The 19,954-nt window shown below is 39.6% G+C and overlaps 1 protein-coding gene across 1 annotated transcript in view; it reads left to right on the plus strand.

The window, feature by feature from the left end:
- The window catches only part of LOC134341086 (myb/SANT-like DNA-binding domain-containing protein 2), a 68,092-nt gene extending 48,476 nt beyond the window's left edge, over window positions 1–19,616 (plus strand). Inside the window, exons 2-4 of the mRNA XM_063038837.1 lie at window positions 2,950–3,292; window positions 16,927–16,987; window positions 18,761–19,616. Coding sequence (XP_062894907.1) covers window positions 2,950–3,292; window positions 16,927–16,987; window positions 18,761–19,616 — 1,260 coding nt within the window. The remainder of the gene's footprint in view (window positions 1–2,949; window positions 3,293–16,926; window positions 16,988–18,760) is intronic.
- The last annotated feature ends 338 nt before the right edge of the window (window positions 19,617–19,954 follow it).

Genomic DNA, 19,954 nt, shown 5'->3' on the forward strand with positions numbered 1-19,954 from the left:
TCCCAACAGACTCCAAAGCGGTATATCTGTTTTGGAGGGAGATGAGGAAGTTTTCCATAATAACCAACATACAAATCTTTTAGAAACATAGAAAATAGGTGCAGGAGTGGCGGTTCGGCCCTTCGAGCCTGCACCGCCATTCAGTATGATCATGGCTGATCATTCAACTCTGTATCTGCCTTCTCTCTATACCCCCGATCCCTTTAGCCACAAGGGCCATATCTAACTCCCTCTTAAATATAGCCAATGAACTGGCCTCAACTGTTTCCTGTGGCAGAGAATTCCACAGATTCACCACTCTCTGTGTGAAGAAGTTTTTCCTCATCTCGGTCCTAAAAGGCTTCCCCTTTATCCTCAAACTGTGACCCCTCGTTCTGGATTTCCCCAACATCGGGAACAATCTTCCTGCATCTAGCCTGTCAATCCTTTTAGGATTTTATATGTTTCAATAAGATCCCCCCTCAATCTTCTAAATTCCAACGAGTATAAGCCTAGTTCATCCAGTCTTTCATCATATGAAAGTCCTGCCATCCCAGGAATCAATCTGGTGAACCTTCTTTGTACTCCCTCTATGGCAAGAATGTCTTTCCTCAGATTAGGGGACCAAAACTGCACACAATACTCCAGGTGTTGTCTCACCAAGGCCTTGTACAACTGCAGTAGTACCTCCCTGCTCCTGTACTCGAATCCTCTCGCTATAAATGCCAGCATACCATTCGCCTTTTTCACTGCCTGCTGTACCTGCATGCCCACTTTCAACGACTGGTGTATAATGACACCCAGGTCTCGTTGCACCTCCCCTTTTCCTAATCGGCCACCATTCAGATAATAATCTGTTTTCCTATTTTTGCCACCAAAGTGGATAACTTCACATTTATCCACATTAAATTGCATCTGCCATGAATTTGCCCACTCACCCAACCTATCCAAGTCACCCTGCATCCTCTTAGCATCCTCCTCACAGCTAACACTGCCACCCAGCTTCGTGTCATCCGCAAACTTGGAGATGCTGCATTTAATTCCCTGATCCAAGTCATTAATATATATTGTAAACAACTGGGGTCCCAGCCCTGACCCTTACGGTACCCCACTAGTCACTGCCTGCCATTCTGAAAAAGTCCCGTTTATTCCCACTCTTTGCTTCCTGTCTGCCAACCAATTCTCTATCCACATCAATACCTTACCCCCAATACCGTGTGCTTTAAGTTTGCACACTAATCTCCTGTGTGGGACCTTATCAAAAGCGTTTTGAAAATCTAAATATACCACATCCACTGGTTCTCCCCTATCCACTCTACTAGTTACATCCTCAAAAAATTCTATGAGATTCGTCAGACATGATTTTCCTTTCACAAATCCATGCTGACTTTGTCCGATGATTTCACCGCTCTCCAAATGTGCTGTTATCACATCTTTGATAACTGACTCCAGCATTTTCCCCACCACCAACGTTAGGCTAACCGGTCTATAATTCCCCAGTTTCTCTCTCCCTCCTTTTTCAAAGCTTTAATTAGCCACCCTCCAATCCTCAGGAACTAGTCCAGAATCTAAAGAGTTTTGAAAAATTATCACTATTGCATCCACTATTTCTTGGGCTACTTCCTTAAGCACTCTAGGATGCAGACCATCTGGCCCTGGGGATTTATCTGCCTTTAATCCCTTCAATTTACCTAACACCACTTCCCTACTAACATGCCTTAACCTCAGTTCGTCCATCTCACTAGACCCTCTGTCCCATACTAAATACGGTGTTTACACGACGAAGAGGTTTTCTAAGCATAGTTAGATGTTTCTGTATATAAATGCAGAACTCTGCACTTGAAATGTTTCCTCGCCTTTTGTGGTTGGAAGTCATGATGGGACTGGGTAGCATTTTACAAGGGATTTGTTTAAGGAACTAGATGTTGCATTAAACAGTTTCACTTGTGGTATCATGCTCTACATAATAGCAAGCAAATTGTACAAAGTAGCTTTTCAAATTTGGAAGTATACATCTATTTTTGCTGGGTGGAAATTTGGGACCTGGCTACTTAGCTTCACCAAAATTGCAGTGGCTTAAAGTTCACATAATTTTCTCAGAAATATTCCTTTAAGAGTACCCTTATTTTATGTGGTCTTTACAGACACAGTTCCGAAGAGCCTTTGCATTAAAAATGAACACAAGCTTAGATAATTTACAATACATCTTAGTCTTGTTGTCTGTATCCAGTCCATTCCGTAAAAAGGGAAATAAGCAATAAGTGTTTCACTACTGCTTTACTTAGTAAAAGAAGCTAAGTTCTATTGCATTCTTCATTCATTGTCATAGGAACAATTGTCTGCCATTAATATGGTGTAACATTGTGAGAAGTGTGATATTCACAGAAAATGACTTTTTTTCTGGTTTTCTTACTTGGTGCACTTTAAATAACCAAAAGTGGTTTTGACTGAATCAAGTTTTTGTTTTGTGTTTACATCATGGGTTTCCTCTGGCTGCCCTTTCCCTGTGCAAAGACATACTGGTTAGTAGGTTAATGGATCGTCATTAAGTAAGAGCAAGAGGGAATTAATCAAATATAATTTTTTTTTGGATTTGGGCTTGGTGGGAAGAAGGAAAATAAGGGTGCCATGGTAGCCTAGTGTAATGTTGTTACAGCATCCGCAACCTTGATTCAATTCTACCACTGTTTGTGAGGAGTTTCTATATTCTCCCTGTGGCTATGTGTATTTTCGCTGGGTGTTCTGGTTTCCTCCCACATTCCAAAGACATCTAGGTCAGTAGTTAATTGGTCACATAGTTGCATTTGGGCAATGGGAGCTCATTGGCCTGTTACTGTGCTCTACCTCTAAAATAATTTATTATCAATTCTTCATTTCTGCGATCCTGAGAAAGATAAATTTTTAATTTAGTTTTTGCACATATACTTTTAAACTGCTTTTAAGGTCTGACTTATTTTCATTCTTGTACAGACTCTAAAGAGGTGTTATAGTCGAGTCAAGGAACGAGGTCGTGGTAAGAGAACCTGTAACTATACATTTCAGCAGCTGGAGCAGGTGTTTGGACGCATGCCTGTTGTGTGGGAGCAACATGCCTATCAGCCTGTTCTTATTGACAGCAGTGGACTCTACCAAGATACAAAACCGAGCACCGTTAATCTAGAAGAAAGCCAGGGAGTGCAGCCGACTGAACTGGAAGATTGGGGAAACCAAAAACAAGACTTGTTCATCAAGCAGGAGCTGCTTATGAATCAGAAACAGGAACTACAGGTCTACCAGGATCTGTCTGTATACCAGGATGCAGATGAGGATGTGGGTGAGCAATATTTTGGCTATGTACTTTAAAATAGAGGATCATTTATCTATGGTCTGCCTTTGGTTGATTTAATGGTCTTAGATGGCAGGGAATCATGATGATTAGATAAATGGGTTCACAAGAGTATATTGACGTTAGCTCCCATCACATTTAGGGATTTATTCAAAATGTAGTCTTCCCTTGCTGCTTTTTGTGAAAGCAGACATATTGAAGTAATATGAGTTGCAGGTCCATTATCTTTTTATTCTTGTTACTGATGGAATTGCTGAGATAGAATTCATTCAACCTTTACTGAAAGCTATTTTTTAACGTATGCAAAATGTTTAAGAGCTTGACAATACACACAAAATGAGATGTTATCAGTGGATTCTGATATATTGTTAACAGTCCAATTGAGTTGGTCAGATTTTGCACCTGATGATTTTTCAGTGACCAAATCAAATGTACCGTTTTGATTGCTGTGCATCATGTACATTACATCTTAATTCTTGGTCTGTTAGGCAACGCATTAGCCAGGTTCTCAAGTTGTTTTTTAATTTTATTAATCTTGCTGACAGTCTTTTGTCTTACCAAAATCAAAATCCACTTATATTCTTCTCTGTTTTTGAATAACCAATTGTCTCCATGATCTAACTTAATTTAGATGCTCCAATAAATTCTCTTATGTTCTCTTACAGCTCCAAGCCATAACCTTGCTACGTAGTTATATTTATGCAGCACTTTGCCTGTAACATCATTTAAGGAAGTAATTAATACCATAATTAACTCTCCATCATCATGCTTAAAGGATTTCAAAATTCAAACTAAAATTTATTATCAGAATACATGTATGTCACCACATACAACCCTGAGATTCTTTTTCTGTGGGCAATCTGTGCAAACCTATTGAACAGTAACACAAAACAGAAACAATGAACAAAACACTGCAAAAGCAAATATGAATAAGTACTGTGAAATAGCAAGATAAAACAAGGTTTAGCGTATATGAGAAACATCCGTTAGGTTACATTAGTTGCAGTTCCTATCCCTTAGCAGTTGTCACATTTAAGGTTGCTTAATGCTGATACCCTTGCTGTCAATTTTTGCCTACCGTATAATTGTTATTCCTAGCCCATTGAAGCCAGCTCTGGTAGCCACTAGTGTGAAATTTTTTTGGTCCTCTGTTGATTTTAGCATATATGCAGCTTCTTTCTTACTTTTTTTTGCTTTTTCATTTAACTTAACTTCGACTCATCCCAATAATTTGGCATATATCATAATACTCCTACAGTTACATGAACTTTGTTAAGACCACATGTTTCTAGTAGGATTTTAAAAAATGAGACAGTAGAATAATTCTTGAATGGCTGTTTGCTATAGAACATAATCTATTCTATTTTGTTCGATTGCTGAAGTTGAATGTAATAAAAGGTAGAACTTTAACTGTTTTATAAAATGAGGATTCTTCACAAGCTTTTGAGTTTTCAGCTTACTAACCCCATGGAAAACAAATGGTTTCAATTTCATGTGCAGAAAGGTGTGGTTCCCCCAACAAATGCATGATGATAAAATGTTTTTTTATCAGAATTTTACTACAATTCAGAGGATAATTGAAAGTATTCTGTGTCCCTTTCATTTCTTCTATTGAAGATCAGAGTGGAATTTATTTAAAAAGCCATTTCTCAAGTAGGATTTTGATTCTTGCGTGCCATCTCAATGAAATCTCAGTAGCTCTATCCAGAATTTAATGTATTATTAAAACAGCTCAACAATGTAGATATATTTGCACCACTCTTGATAATACAAAGTTGTTTTTCCAATGCTACTGAAAGGAAGGCTGTGGAAATTGACATCCAAATCAGATTTAACACAAGAGTTGTGTTATAGAAAAACAGCCTCTAGTTGTTTTCAACTCATATTTACACAGGTGGCAGTCACACCATAACTACATAATTGGAGGAGCAAATCTGCAGAGAGATAGCAGACAACTTCAGGAAACATAAGGATGATAGTAGGGGATTTTAATTTTCCGCATATTAATTGGGATTCCCATATTGTTAAGGGTCTAGACGGGCTAGAGTTTGTAAAATGTGTTCAGGAAAGTTTTCTAAATCAATTTATAGAGATACCAACTAGAGAGGATGCAAGATTAAATCTCCTATGAGGAAACGAGTTAGGACAGGTGATGGAAGTGTGTGCAGGGGAACACTTTGGTTCCAGCGATCTAATACCATTAGTTTCAGCTTGATCATGGATAAAAATTGATCTGGTCCTCGGGTTGAGATTCTACTGGAAAAAGACCAAATTTCAAGAAATGAGAAAGGATCTAAAAAGCGTGGATTGGGACAGGTTGTTCTCTGGCAAGGATGTGATTGGTAAGTGGGAGGCCTTCAACTGAGAAATTTTGAGAGTGCAGAGTTTGTATGTTCCTGTCAGGATTAAAGGCAAAGTGAATAAGAATAAGGAACCTTGGTTCTCAAGGGATATTGGAACTCTGATAAAGAAGAAGAGAGAGATGTATGACATGTACAGGAAATAGGGAGCAAATAAGGAGCTTGAGGAGTATAAAAAGTGTAGAAAAATACTTAAAAAAGAAATCAGGAGGGCTAAAAAAAGACATGAGGTTGCTTTAGCAGTCAAGGTGAAGGATAATTGAAAGAGCTTCTACAGGTATATTAAGAGCAAAAGGATAGTATGGGATAAAATTGATCCTCTTGAAGATCAGAGTGGTTGGCTATGTATGGAACCAAAAGAAATGGGGGAGATCTTAAATGGGGTTTTTGTGTCTGTATTTACTAAGGAAACTGGCATGAAGTCTATGGAAATAAGGCAAATAAGTAGTGAGGTGATAGAACCTATACAGATTGAGGAGGAGGAGGTGCTTGTTATCTTGAGGCAAATCAGAGTAGATAAATCCCCAGGACCTGACATGATATTCCCTCAGACCTTAGAGGAGACTAGTGTTGAAACTGCAGGGGCCCTGGCAGATATATTTAAAATGTCCGTATCAATGGGTGAGGTGCCGGAGGATTGGAGGATAGTTCATATTGTTCCGTTATTTAAAAAAGGCTCTAAAAGTAATCCGGAAAATTATAGACCAGTAAGTTTGATGTCGGTAGTAGGTAAATTATTGGAAGGAGTACTGAGAGATAAGGATCTACAAGTATTTCGATAGATGGGACTTATTAAGGAGAGTCAACATGGCTTTGTGCGTGGTAGGTCATAGGAAGATTTGGTGGCTAGGTATACATGGAGAGGTACTAAATTGGATTAGATTTTGGCTCAATGGAAGAAGTCAGAGAGTGGTAGTGGAGGATTGCTTCTCTGAGTGGAGGCCTGTGACTAGTGGTGTGCTACAGGGATCAGTGTTGGGTCCATTGTTATTTGTCATCTATATCAATGATCTGGATGATAATGTGGTAAATTGGATCAGCAAATTTGCTGATGATACAAAGATTGGAGGTGTAGTAGACAGTGAGGAAGGTTTTCAGAGCCTGCAGAGGGACTTGGACCAGCTGGAAAAATGGACTGAAAAATGGCAGATGGAGTTTAATACAGACAAGTGTGAGATATTGCACTTTGGAAGGACTAACCAAGGTAGAACATACAGGGTTAATGGTAAGGCACTGAGGAGTGCAGTAGAACAGAGGGATATAGGAAAACAGATACAAAATTCCCTAAAAGTGGTCTCACAGGTAGATAGGGTTGTAAAGAGAGCTTTTGGTACATTGGCCTTTATAAATCAAAGTATTGAGTATAAGAGTTGGAATGTTATGGAGAGGTTGTATAAGGCATTGGTGAGGCCGAATCTGGAGTATTGTGTTCAGTTTTGGTCACCAAATTACAGGAAGGATATAAATAAGGTTGAAAGAGTGCAGAGAAGGTTTACAAGGATGTTGCCGGGACTTGAGAAACTCAGTTACAGTGAAAAGTTGAATAGGTTAGGACTTTATTCCCTGGAGTGTAGAAGAATGAGGGGAGATTTGATAGAGGTATATAAAATTATCATGGGTATAGATAGAGTGAATGCAAGCAGGCTTTTTCCACTGAGGCTAGGGGAGAAAAAAACCAGAGGACATGGGTTAAGGGTGAAGGGGGAAAAGTTTAAGGGGAACATTGGGGGTGGGGGGCTTCTTCACACAGAGAGTGGTGGGAGTGTGGAATGAGCTGCTAGATGAAGTGGTAAATGCAGGCTCACTTTTAAACTTTTAACATTTAAGAAAAACTTGGACAGGTACATGGAAGAGAGGTGTATGGAGGAATATGGTCCAGGAGCAGGTTAGTGGGACTAGGCAGAAAAATGGTTCGGCAAAACCAGGAAGGGTCAAAAGGTCTGTTTCTGTGCTGTAATGTTCTATGGTTCTATGGTACTATTCAAGAGGCAGACCAATGGACAGATAAGGCTTTTGAGCAGGTGATTACACCCAGAGTGCAGAATTGGGGGAGTAGATGGCTGAACATTGAGAGAGTAAAGGGAGAGGGAAGTCAGTGCAGGGTCCCTCTGTGGCCATTCTCCTCAGCAACTGGTATACCCTTTTGGATGCTGCTGAGGGCTGAGAAGGATGAACTATTTATGCATGGCAGCAGCAGCCAGACTAGTAGCACTGTGGTTTGCGCTGAGCATCAGAGAGTTGGGTGAATTCAGGCAGAGCAGTAGTCATAGTGGACTCTGTAGTTAGGGGGACAGATAGGAGATTCTGTGGCAGCAGAAGAGACACCAGGATAATGTGTTGCCTCCCAGGTGCAAGGGTCCAGGATGTTTCTGAGCAATTACAGAATATTCTTGAAGGGGAGGGTGAGCAGCCAGAAGTCGTGGTACATGTTGGTACTAATGCCATAGGCAGGAGAGGAGTAGAGGTCCTGTGTAGTAAGTTCAGGGAGTCAGGGAGGAGGCTGAAGATCAGGACCTCCAAGGTAGTAATCTCCGGATTACTTCTGGTGTGACAAGCTGGGGAAGGTCAGAACAGAAAGACAGCGCAAATGAATGAGTGGCTAAGGAGATGGTACTGGGGTCTGGGTTTCAAGTTCTTGGATTATTTGAACCTTTTCTGGGGAAGGAGTGACCTGTACAAGTGGGACAGATTGCATCTGAACTGGAGAGGAAACAATGTGGAGGGAGGTTTGCCAATGCTATTGGGGAGGGTTAAACTAGATTTGCAGGAGTGAGAGAACCAAAGTAAGAAAGCAGAGGATAGGGTGGTTGGTGCACAAGTAGAGGCAACTTGTAAGGAGTTTGTGAGAAAAGATAAGCTTATGATAGAACAAAGAAGCACTTAGCCACACGGTTTGAGAGGTGTCCATTTTAATGCAAGGTGTATCATTAACAAGGCAGATAACATCGACACTCACAACGCGCTGAGGGAACTCAGCAGGTTGGGCAGCATCTGTGGAAACGATCAGTCAACGTTTATGGCAGAACCCTTTGTCAGGACTGTAGAGGGAAGGGGCAGAGGCCCTATAAAGAAGGTGGGGGGAGGGTGGGAAGGAGAAGGCTGGTTGGTTCCAGGTGAAAAACCAGTAAGGGAAAAGGTAAAGGGGTGGGGAGGGGAAGCAGGGAGGTGATAGGCAGGAAAGGTGAAGGAGGAATAGGGAAAACACAATGGGTAGTAGAAGGAGGTGGAACCATGAGGGTAGTCTCCCCCTTGGTATGAACATTGAATTCTCCAACTTCTGGTAATTCCCTCCCTCTCCCTTCCTCTATCCCTATTTCATTCTGTCCCCTCCCCCCGCTACCTATCACTTCCCTCATGGTTCTCCTTACAGCAAAGGGTTTAGATGGGGTGGAGTTTGTTAGGTGTGTTCAGGAATGTTTCCTGACACAATGTGTAGATAAGTCAACTAGAGTAGAGTCTGCACTTGATCTGGTATTGGGAAATGAACCTGGTCAGGTGTCAGATCTCACAGTGGGAGAGCATTTTGGAGATAGTGATCACAATTCTATCTCTTTTATCATAGTATTAGAGAGAAATAGGAATATACAAGTTAGGAAAGCATTTAATTGGAGTGAGGGGAACGATGAAGCTATCAGATAGTAACTTGGAAGCATAAATTGGAACATGTGTTCTCAGGGAAATATATGGCAGAAGTATGGCAAATGTTCGGGGGATATTTGCATGACGTTCTGCACAGGTACGTTCCAATGAGGCAGGGAAAGGATGATAGGGTTAAAGAACCACAGTGTACAAAGGATGTAGAAAATGTAGAAAGGTTCAAGAAACTAGATACTGTTAGAACTCTAGAAAATTACAAGGGTGCCAAGAAGGAGCTTCAGAATGAAGTAGAAGATTTAGAAGGGGCCATAAGAAGGACTTGGCGAGCAGGATTAAGGAAAACCACAAGGCATTCTGCAATAATGTGAAGAGGAGGAGCCACAATCAGGAGTGGGAGTGGAAACACATGCATGGAGTCAGAGGAGGTAGCTGACATACTTAATGAATATTTTGCTTCAGTATTCACTAGGGAAAAGGGCATTGGCAAGTGTGGGGATGAATTACAGTGGACTGAAATGCTTAAGTGTATTGACATTAGGAAAGAGGATATGCTGGAGCTTTTGGAAAGTATTAAGTTAGTTAAGTCACCAGGACTAGATGAGATATACCCTAGGCTACTATGGGAAGTGAAAGAGGAGATTACTGAGCCTCTGATGATGATCTTTGCATCATCATTAGGGATGGGGAAGTACCAGAGGACTGGAGGGTTGCGGATGTTGTTCCCTTGTTCAAGAAAGGGAGTAGAGATAGCCCAGGAAGTTAGAGACATGTGAGCCTTACTTCAGTGGTTGGTAAGTTGATGGAGAAGATCCTGAGAGGCAGGATTTATGAATATTTGGAGAGGCATAATATATTAGGAATAGTCAGCATGGCTTTGTCAAAGGCAAGTCGTGCCTTACGAGCCTGATTGAATTTTTTGAGGGTGTGACTAAACACATTGATGAAGAAAGAGCAATATATCTAATGTATATGGATTTCAGCAAGGCATTTGATAAGGTACCCCATCAAGGCTTATTGAGAAAGTAAGGAGACATGGGATCCAAGGAGACCTTGCTTTGTGGATCCAGAACTGGCTTGCCCAAAGAAGGCAAAGAGTGGTTGTAGACGGGTCATATTCTGTGTGGAAGATAGTGACCAGTGTTCTTCTGCAAGCATCTGTTCTGGGACCATTCATTTTTATAAGTGACCTGGATGTGGAAATAGAAGGGTGGGTCAGTAAGTTTGCTGATGACAGAAAATTTGGACATAGTCTGGAGGTTACAGCGGGACGTCGATAGGATGCAAAACTGGGCTGAGAAGTGGCAGATGGAGTTCAACCCAGAAGTGGTCCATTTCAGTAGGTTACATTTGAAGACAGTACATCTTATTAATGGTAAGACTCTTGGCAATGTGAGGGATCAGTGAGATCTTGGGGTCCATATCCATAGGACACTCAAAACCTGCTGTGCAGGTTGACACTGTTGTTGAGAAGACAAATAGTATGTTGGCCTCATCATGGGATTGAGTTCAAGATCCATAGGGTAATGTTACAGCTATGTAACATCTTAGTTGGACTCCACTTGCAGTATTGTGTTCAGTTCTGGTCACTTCATTACTGGAAGGATGTGGAAACTTTAGAAAGGGTACAGAAGAGATTTACAAGGATATTACTTGGATTGGAGAGCATGTCTTATAAGAATAGATTGAGTGAACTCGGCCTTTTCTCCTTGAAGCGACGGAGTATGAGAGGTGATCTGATACAGTTGTATAAGATGATGAGAGGCATAGATAGTGTGAAAGCAATGCTTTTTCCCAAGGCTGAAATGGCTAACACATGACGGCATAGTTTTAAGGTGCTTGCAAGTACTACAGGGGGATGTCAGAGGTAAGTTTTCCACTAGACAGTGCTGGTTGCATAGAATACACTGCCGTTAAAGGTGGTAGAGGCAGATACAACAAAGTCTTTAAGAGACTCTTAGATGGAGTTTAGAAAATAAGAGGGCTATGCAGTAGGGAAATTCTAGTCATTCTCTTGAGTAGGCGGTATGGTTGGCAAAATATTGTGGGCCAAATGGCCTGTAATGTGTTGTGGATTTCGTTGTTTCTAGGTAAAAGTTTTGAAAGGTGAAGAAGATATTTTCGAGTATGAACCTGAAGAATAAAATTCATAAGGTGAACAATGTACTGGAGAAAAACTTGCCATTGGTTGTGTGATTAAGATGTTCAAGGCATAAAGTAAAGTTGAATGCAAAAAGAAGTAAAGTAATTTGAGGCAAAAAGTATGTACACAGCAAATGATATTGTCTGGGGTTAAGAGAAGTGTATTTAATTATGTTCAAATATAAACTGGATAATACGTGAAACAAAATAATTTGCAAGGCTTTAGGGAGAGGGCAGAGGACAGTAACTAGTCCAGAGAGCTGGCATGCATCCAATGTTCTGTGCTTTGACAAAGTGTGTGTTTATGTGTGAATCTGTACCTTTACAATTCTGAAGTGAAGGATTCTCAATGTGCAATTGCACAGATTTGTTCATGACCTATTAAAGTGTTGAAGCTATGCAGACAGAGTTTGGAATTAGCAATACATATTTACATGATCGTCACTTCCCAGCTATAGATTGGCTTACTATAGAGCCTAATGACCAAACTGCATAGTTGCCTTTGTCTATTACTAGAAGTGCTTCTCTTTTCAGCCAAGGTGGCATGCAGAGGGTGAGAAACGTTGTCTAGAATTTCCAGGATTTTTAGTAGCTGCATTTGAAAAGTGTCGCTCACTTGAATCATTTACCAAGAAAGCTAAAAATGACCTTGATAGTGGTCCCATTACTTTCTATAATATTTCCAAAGTGATAGCAAAGTGTGGAAAATCTCATCAATTGGTGAAAGATTATTAATGCCTGCTGATTCAGAAGTGCTCACCACTGTCCTCAAACTGGACACCAGTATTTTAAAATCAATTCCTCTGAGTAATTACTCTGTATCTCATTGTATTGAGGAAATGAGTGAAGATATTGAGTATCAACTAGATGAGTCAATTCTGCAAGATAATGAGTTATTGCAAATGACAGATGAACGGTTTATCAAAAGTGGAAAGTTTATACAGAGATTCTCTTCTGTAACAAAGGTAAAAACAAATATCAACAGAGAGTCAATCTATGAAAAGTTCAAAATGTGTATTGAGGATAAAAGTATTCTGGTTAGGAATCTCAAGCAACACACACAAAATGCTGGTGAACGCAGCAGGCCAGGCGGCAACTATAGGAAGAAGTACAGTTGATGTTTCGGGCCAAGACCCTTCATCAGGACTAACTGAAAGAAGAGATAGTAAGAGATTTGAAAGTGGGAGGGGGAGGGGGAGATCCAAAATGATAGGAGAAGACCGTAGGGGGAGGGATGGAGCCAAGAGCTGGACAGGTGATTGGCAAAAGGGATACAGAGTTGGAGAAGGGAGTAGATCATGGGACGGGAGACCCAGGGAGAAAGAAAGGGGGAGGGGAGCCCAGAGGAAGATGGAGAGCAGGCAAGGGGTGATTGTGAGAGGGACAGAGAGAGAGAAAAAAGGAAATAATAAATAAACAAACAAACAAATAAATAAATAAGGGATGGGGTACGAAGTGGAGGAGGGGCATTAACGGAAGTTAGAGAAATCAATGTTCATGCCATCAGGTTGGAGGCTACCCAGACGGAACATAAGGTGTTGTTCCTCCAACCTGAGTGTGGCTTCATCTTTACAGTAGAGGAGGCCGTGGATAGACATGTCAGAATGGGAATGGGACATGAAATTAAAATGTGTGGCCTCCGGAAGATCCTGCTTTCTCTGGCGGGCAGACCATAGGTGTTCAGCAAAACAATCTCCCAGTCTGTGTCAGGTCTCACAATATATAGAAGGCCACATCGGGAGCACCGGACGCAGTATATCACCCCAGCCGACTCACAGGTGAAGTGTTGCCTCACCTGGAAGGACTGTCTGGGGCCCTGAATGGTGGTGAGGGAGGAAGTGTAAGGGCAGGTGTAGTACTTGTTCCGCTTACACGGATAAGTGCCAGGAGGGAGATCAGTGGGGAAGGATGGGGGGGACGAATGGACAAGGAAGCCGCGTAGGGAGTGATCCCTTCGGAAAGCAGAGAGGAGAGGGAGGAAAGATGTGCTTAGTGGTGGGATCCCATTGGAGGTGGCGGAAGTTAAGGAAAATTATATGTTGGACCTGGAGACTGGTGGGGTGGTAGGTGATTAGGAACATGATTTCCTGTGCAACAGATGGAGCACCATATATGACAGGTCTCCATGGTGGTTTAGTGATATTTAAGGAAAAAGAAATCCCAAGTCTGTTTGTAATCTATTGCATAATTCATTGTCAACATCTAGTAGCCAAAAGCCTCAGCCAGTGACTTTTCTTGTAATATCTGCTTTCAACAAAATTAAAGCTCATTAATTAAATGGTATAATATTTTGCCATTATCCCGAGATAATGATGAAGAGTTTGAATGCATCCTTCTTCACACTGAAGTCATTGGCTGTCAAAAAGCTGTTGCTGAAACATTCCTTTGATCTTTTTGACTCTTTTTGAATTTTTGCTCAGTCGACAAGTTTGGGAAACAAGTTTGAACTTGTACATCGAGGTGTAGCATACTTAACTGATCTATATAACAAAATGAACATTCTAAATATGAAACTGCTGAGTAAGAATTTCAATTTATTCCAAGCAAAAATTGTTTTGTCCACTTTTATCGGAAAATTGGAAATATATTAGCAAAACATTGGAAGAAGAATGTTCTCACAGTTTTCTGAATAGAAAGTATGTCACACTCTTTCAAGGATGGTGATCTGCAAGAGTATTGCTTACACCTGCAGTCACAGAAGAAGGATTTTCTGAATCAATTCTAGGATTTGAGTGATCTGAAAATTCCGGTCTGGGTAATTAACCCATTTGTTTCTGGAAGAACAGGAAGTGAGCTGCAAGATGAAATTATCGAAATTCAGATTGATGAAGAAGCAGAAATGGATTTCAGAGTTGACAGCTTTTGCGGTATGTGGCTACATTATCATATGAAGCTTCCTAGTCTTTGGAGAGGAGCCAATGTGTTCTTCATTGCATTCCCATCCTTCTACCTCTTTGAAAGAGGCTTCAGTGGAGTGAACCGCATACTCACTGAAAATAGAAACCGCTTGGACATTGTTACAAGGGTACTTAAGGCTTTTTTTGTCACAACTTTAACCAGAAAATCCTTGCTAAAAATTATCATGCTCAAGGATTACGTTGATACTGAAGCTGCTGTTCAGCGCACATGTGTAAGCTAGGTTTAAAGACAGATCAAAAAAAATAAAGTACAATGATTTTTCTCATGTTAGCATATGGTAGACATGTTTTTACACATTGAGGGCGCCGGAAAGTATATTGTGCCTAAGAGAGGCATTGGCAAATATGAATGTGCTTTAGGGAGCATTGAACTAAAAACGGTTGGGAAACTAATGTAATTTACTTCGTAATAAAGTTCAAAGTTTTTTTTTCAAAAAGGTAATCTTTTTTACTCATACAGTTCAGTGGACTACCATAACTTTAACAAAAATATTTCCCTTACAAGAGTGGGAAAATCTGTGCAAGTTCATGTTAACCTGTTGGAGTTCCAGTAATATTGTATATTGGTGTTGATGATGTGAGAGGAGGTTGGGGAAATTGAACATGGGCCACCATTCTTGTTCATGGAAGTATGTGTTCTCTGTATGGAGAGAGCACTTGGAAGGTTTATGTGCAATTTATAAGCCTTATGAAGCAGAAACTAAACACTTCTGGATTTTGGATTTTCTGGATTCTAGTTATCTTATGATTTTAAACATTGGATCTCAGCCACTTTGTTTGAAATCAGCAGCATAACTATGTTGCCAATGCTATGAATTGTTTGTTTAACTGAGAGTAACCATTTTGTAATCTTATCCTGAAGGCTGCATTGTCTTAGGATCTACATGATCTTTGTTCCCCAGATGAATACAGATAATTTTAAAGAGTTTATTTTAATTGAGAATTTCCTTCCCAAACAAAAAGCACACTTCCATGCAATAAGCTAATTCATACACTCAATGGCCATTTTATTAATTACCTCCTGTATCTAATAAAATGGCTACTGTCCATGGTCCTTTGCTGCTGTAGCCTATCCATGTCAACATTTGACATGTTGTGCCTTTAGAAGTGCTCTTCTGAAAACCGCTGTTGTAACATGTAGTTATTTGAATTACTGTCATCTTCCTGTCAGCTTCCAGGCTAGCCATTATCCTTTGATCTCTTACATTAACAAAGTGGTTTCATCCACCAAACTGCCATTCATTGAATTTTTTTTGTTTGTTTTTCCGTAAATTCTTTGCAAACTCTAGAGATTGTGTATGAAAATCCCAGGAAAGCAGCCATTTCTGATATGCAGTCTGGCATCAACAATATTCTAAAATCAGATTTCTTCCCCATTCTGATGTTCTGTCTGGACAACTGAATCTCTTGAAATGTCTGCATGCTTTAATGCATTGATTTGCTGCCACTTGATTGGCTGATTTGTATTTGCATTAACAAGCATATGTACAGGTATCTCATAATGGCCACCAAATGTATACCTGAATTTTTTTCTAATATAGAAAGCTACGAAAGTATGCACTTGAAAATAGACTGCATTTGAGGATGTATCTGGGGAAAAAGTATTTGAGCAGAACAAAACATTACCTTGCAGTCTTTTCTAATTTTCAATTATCAATGTTATGATAATCTTTCAGCTGATTTCTTTAAAAGGTCCTACAAACCTGCTTGAGGAAGAATGGAGGAGTAGTCTATATCAATTTTCTGGTCAGTGTTCCTGCCTTGACCAGCTGTACCAAATGAAATTGTTCATTTGGTTGTTGATGGTGGCCTTTCTGCATACTTGTGATTTTTCTATTCACTTGAAAAATACTTCTGGGAGAATTGGAGGAGAGGGCTGAACTTATGAAAGGCTCCTCTTGAGTCATTCCATTTTAAAGGAAGTATTAATCCAGTCATGTGTTTTGTAAAATGTGCAAATTTCTTTCTATCTTTATGCTCTTACACTCATTTAGTCTGGCAGCAGGGGGAGTAGACCTCACTAATCCCTCATTCTATAACACTGATGCTCTACACATGACTGCAATTTTAGAAATGTGAATATCCCCTGATTTCTTTTAAATTTTTACTCTTTTCTGTGAGGTAACTTTTAAAGTATATAGCCTTTCTACTGGATTTTAAGAGAAGAGTCCTTCAAGTAAAAGGCAGCTTTCTGACTATGAACGGTGGGAAAAGAGGCATGATCTGTTTTAGTTCCTCAGTGGTCTCACTATATAAATAAAGTTTGTTTACTTCAACACCTGATAAAGAAAACCCCTACATGTACAAATTAACATCCTTCTTTGGTTCTCTCAATTGTAATTGGTCTTTGATTAAATATATTGAAGACTAAATAAATCATCTTTCCATCTAGTGACTTGCTTACATTTTGGATTCTTTGCTTTGACTAAATTGCAGTGGCTTTGTTTTGTAGCATATGGTATAACTTCAGGGCACGTACAGAACTCATTGTAAGTAATCAATGGTGCTTGTTAAATGGGAGCTCATAGAACTATCACGTAGATATACTTTTCTCAAAAAATAAATTAATAAATTAGCCAACTCTTAATCAATTAATTTTTTTTCCTAGAAGAAATGGGTTTTGTAAAGAAGAAACCACCTGCATGGCGCAATTCCACCGAAAACATGCAGTAAGTATTCAGAATCAGGTTTAATATCACTGGCATATGTCATAAAATTTGTGAACTTCTTTCACAAGTTTAAATGTAATTGTTGCATGTTAATACAATGCATTTCAAAACATTGCCAGAGCCATAATGTTGAATTAATTTAATCATTCCCTTGATATGCATTTGAGAATTTTAGGAGTTTGTTTCCAATCCTGAAATGAATTACTGGGACACTACTAATAACTTGATCTAGAGAATATGAAAACCAGTCAATATTCACCCTTTATGATTGTTGCTGGGTATGATGTATGTATTAAAGTAAATATTGTGGAGCTCTGAGTACATTCATAGTAGCATAGACTGATAGTGCTCCCTGTGTTGCTGTTGGCAAATCCTGGAATATTGAAGGTTGGTAACTGTCCCCATTGCTAACCCAAGTGTGAGGAAGAGCTTGCTTAACGTGAGATGTGTTCATCGGAGAATTGAACAATTGTAATTTTTGAGCGCACTCCTGCAAACAACTTCTAGACTGAATGTATGTATTGATAATGAGGAATATTTTTGTACACTCATATCTTACAATCTATTTTCAGTTTTAAAATAATCCAAGTCCACAGCAGTAGGGAATACATCTGATATTGCTCAATATTTAAAATAGTATGATGATCAATATCACCAACTTTGAAGAAATGAAGTTGAAAATACTTGTCTAAAATAGTTGGTAGAAAGCTCAAACAATCCTGTTGACTGTCTGCCAGTTCTGATAACTTGGAGTATCAAGGGTATGAAAAGTGGCTCAAAATTTAGATATCCAGCTTGAACTCCTAAGCTGCTCGATCCTGTTTGTAAACATTTCTTAGTATTGAATAAATTCCTTTGGCCTAAAGTTTCGGCTTGGTTATCCTTATTGAAAGGATATCTGTGGAAAATGAATTCTGAATGCTATCATCAAAAATGATATTAAGTATTAACATGTGCATCATCATGTCACATTCTACCTGTTGACTAAGACAAAAAGCTTGACTTGTGCTCTTGAAAGAATCATTTGTGAAGTAATGGTGATAGCATCATGCCTGATCAACTTCGTTTGTCCTTAATGTTGTCTTACTTTTACCCTCCACTGTTCCCCCCAGACACTCAGAGCATTCAAATTCTTTCCACTTCTCCTTGCTCTGAGGAGCATTCATTTACTGAATTATGTTTAACCTGCCATGATTATCCATTGTGATTTCCTGCCAACTTCATGAGCAAACATCTTGATGCTCTACTCCATCTAGTGAAAAAGAACTGCAATGACTGTTTGAGTAATGGCAAGACTGGTTGTTGGAAGACAGATGTTTCAAGCCTTCCATGTTTTGAGAAGTGATTGCTGGCAAGTGAAAATTTTACTTTGGTAGCAGAGGCTAATGCAAGGGTTGATTTGAGAAATTTGTCCTAAGTCAAACTGTGCTACATCTTTAAATACATTTTGTTAGTTCTCTAAATATTTGACAGATTATAAATGTTTTCCATTAAAAATTGGGTTGAAGGCACATTTACAATATATTTTTTAAACAAGTGAAAAGGTAATTGCAATTTAAATATCTTGACAATCTGGACTGTCCTGTTAGGATGTGTATGTAAGCCTGATACCTTTTAATGGGAACTGAAATTAAAATTGCAGGATTGTAGTTAAAGGGCTGCAGAGTGGGTCTAGCTAGCATGATTAACGAAATCTACCAGAACTCTTTTTGAGTTACTACCTGTGTCCAGTAAATAGAGTTTTCTGATTCTCTGCTGTTTGCTCTTTTCAAGGAAACCAGAGATTCTGCAAGCCCTTATGGCACTGTTGGACTCAGTCCACTCAAGGTGGCAAGATTTCCAGAGTTATGATGATCTCAGCAGTATGTACTTTGCAAATAAACTTGGTATCTTCGCTATTGGTTATAATACGAGATGGGTTGAGGACATACGATATCATTATGCAGAAATCAGCTCACAGGTGCCGGTTGGAAAGAGACTGAAGGAATATTTAAATCCAGATAAACCAGAAGGCAAAGTGATCGCTGTTAAGCGACAAAAAATGAACTGGAAGAAAGTCTATTATAAGCTATTTGAGATCACAAAAAGTGAGGCACGATGTCTTGAGCTACACTTTGGTTTTGATTGGATACCTATCGCACTTTCCCGTGCAGCCAGTGACAACATTGTACAGTATTTGCTTCCGGGTGGGATCCCGGATTCCAATGGCCTGTACGTAATTGGTTGTGAAGAGGCAGAAGGTGAGGATCTTTCCCCACGGCGAGATTACGGCATTAGGGTGCCTCTGCAGAAGGTTTCTAGTGGCAGTACAGCAGGACCGTCGCTTTTGGAAAATGAAGTTAGTGATGCTAGTGATGTAAAGTCAAAAATTCGTTACTGTTATCTAGGTGTTGCAGAGGAGAAAACCATTCATCAGTGCATACTGCAACACTTTCAATCACCAGTCAAGATGCTGCACATGAAGACATATTCAATTAACAACTTCCTCTCTGAAAACTGCCGAGCAGGAGCCATCTGTAGATCTATTTACATCAAATTTATAGAAGTAGAGAAAGAATATCTCTCTGCAGGCTGTGTGCAAGAGTGTTTGGAAAAAGTCATGGGATATCCTTTATGGTTCACAAAGTAAATTTCAAACACAGTCAACGTATTTAATTGTGATATGTAAAGACTTCTGCCTGGTCATATTTATATCTGTAACAATGTCAGGGTTTTGATTTTAAAGTTTCCCAGCTTCTCTACACTTAAAGGGTTTCAGTTCCATTATAGCTGAGAAAGAAACAACAAAGAAATTGAACCACTTTGGTCAAAACTGATTGGAATGGAAGTGCAAGACAGGAACTAAAATGTTGGAGATGGAGTTTGGAGTTAGCCTCCTCTGTGAACTTAAAATTCAATTCTCAAAAGTGATTGTTGAAGGGTTAGTACCTTAACTAGTCTTCATAGTCTGATGTTTTTGTTACATTG

This window comes from Mobula hypostoma, chromosome Y (genome assembly GCF_963921235.1).
Source record: "Mobula hypostoma chromosome Y, sMobHyp1.1, whole genome shotgun sequence".
In the NCBI taxonomy this organism is placed as follows: domain Eukaryota; kingdom Metazoa; phylum Chordata; class Chondrichthyes; order Myliobatiformes; family Myliobatidae; genus Mobula; species Mobula hypostoma.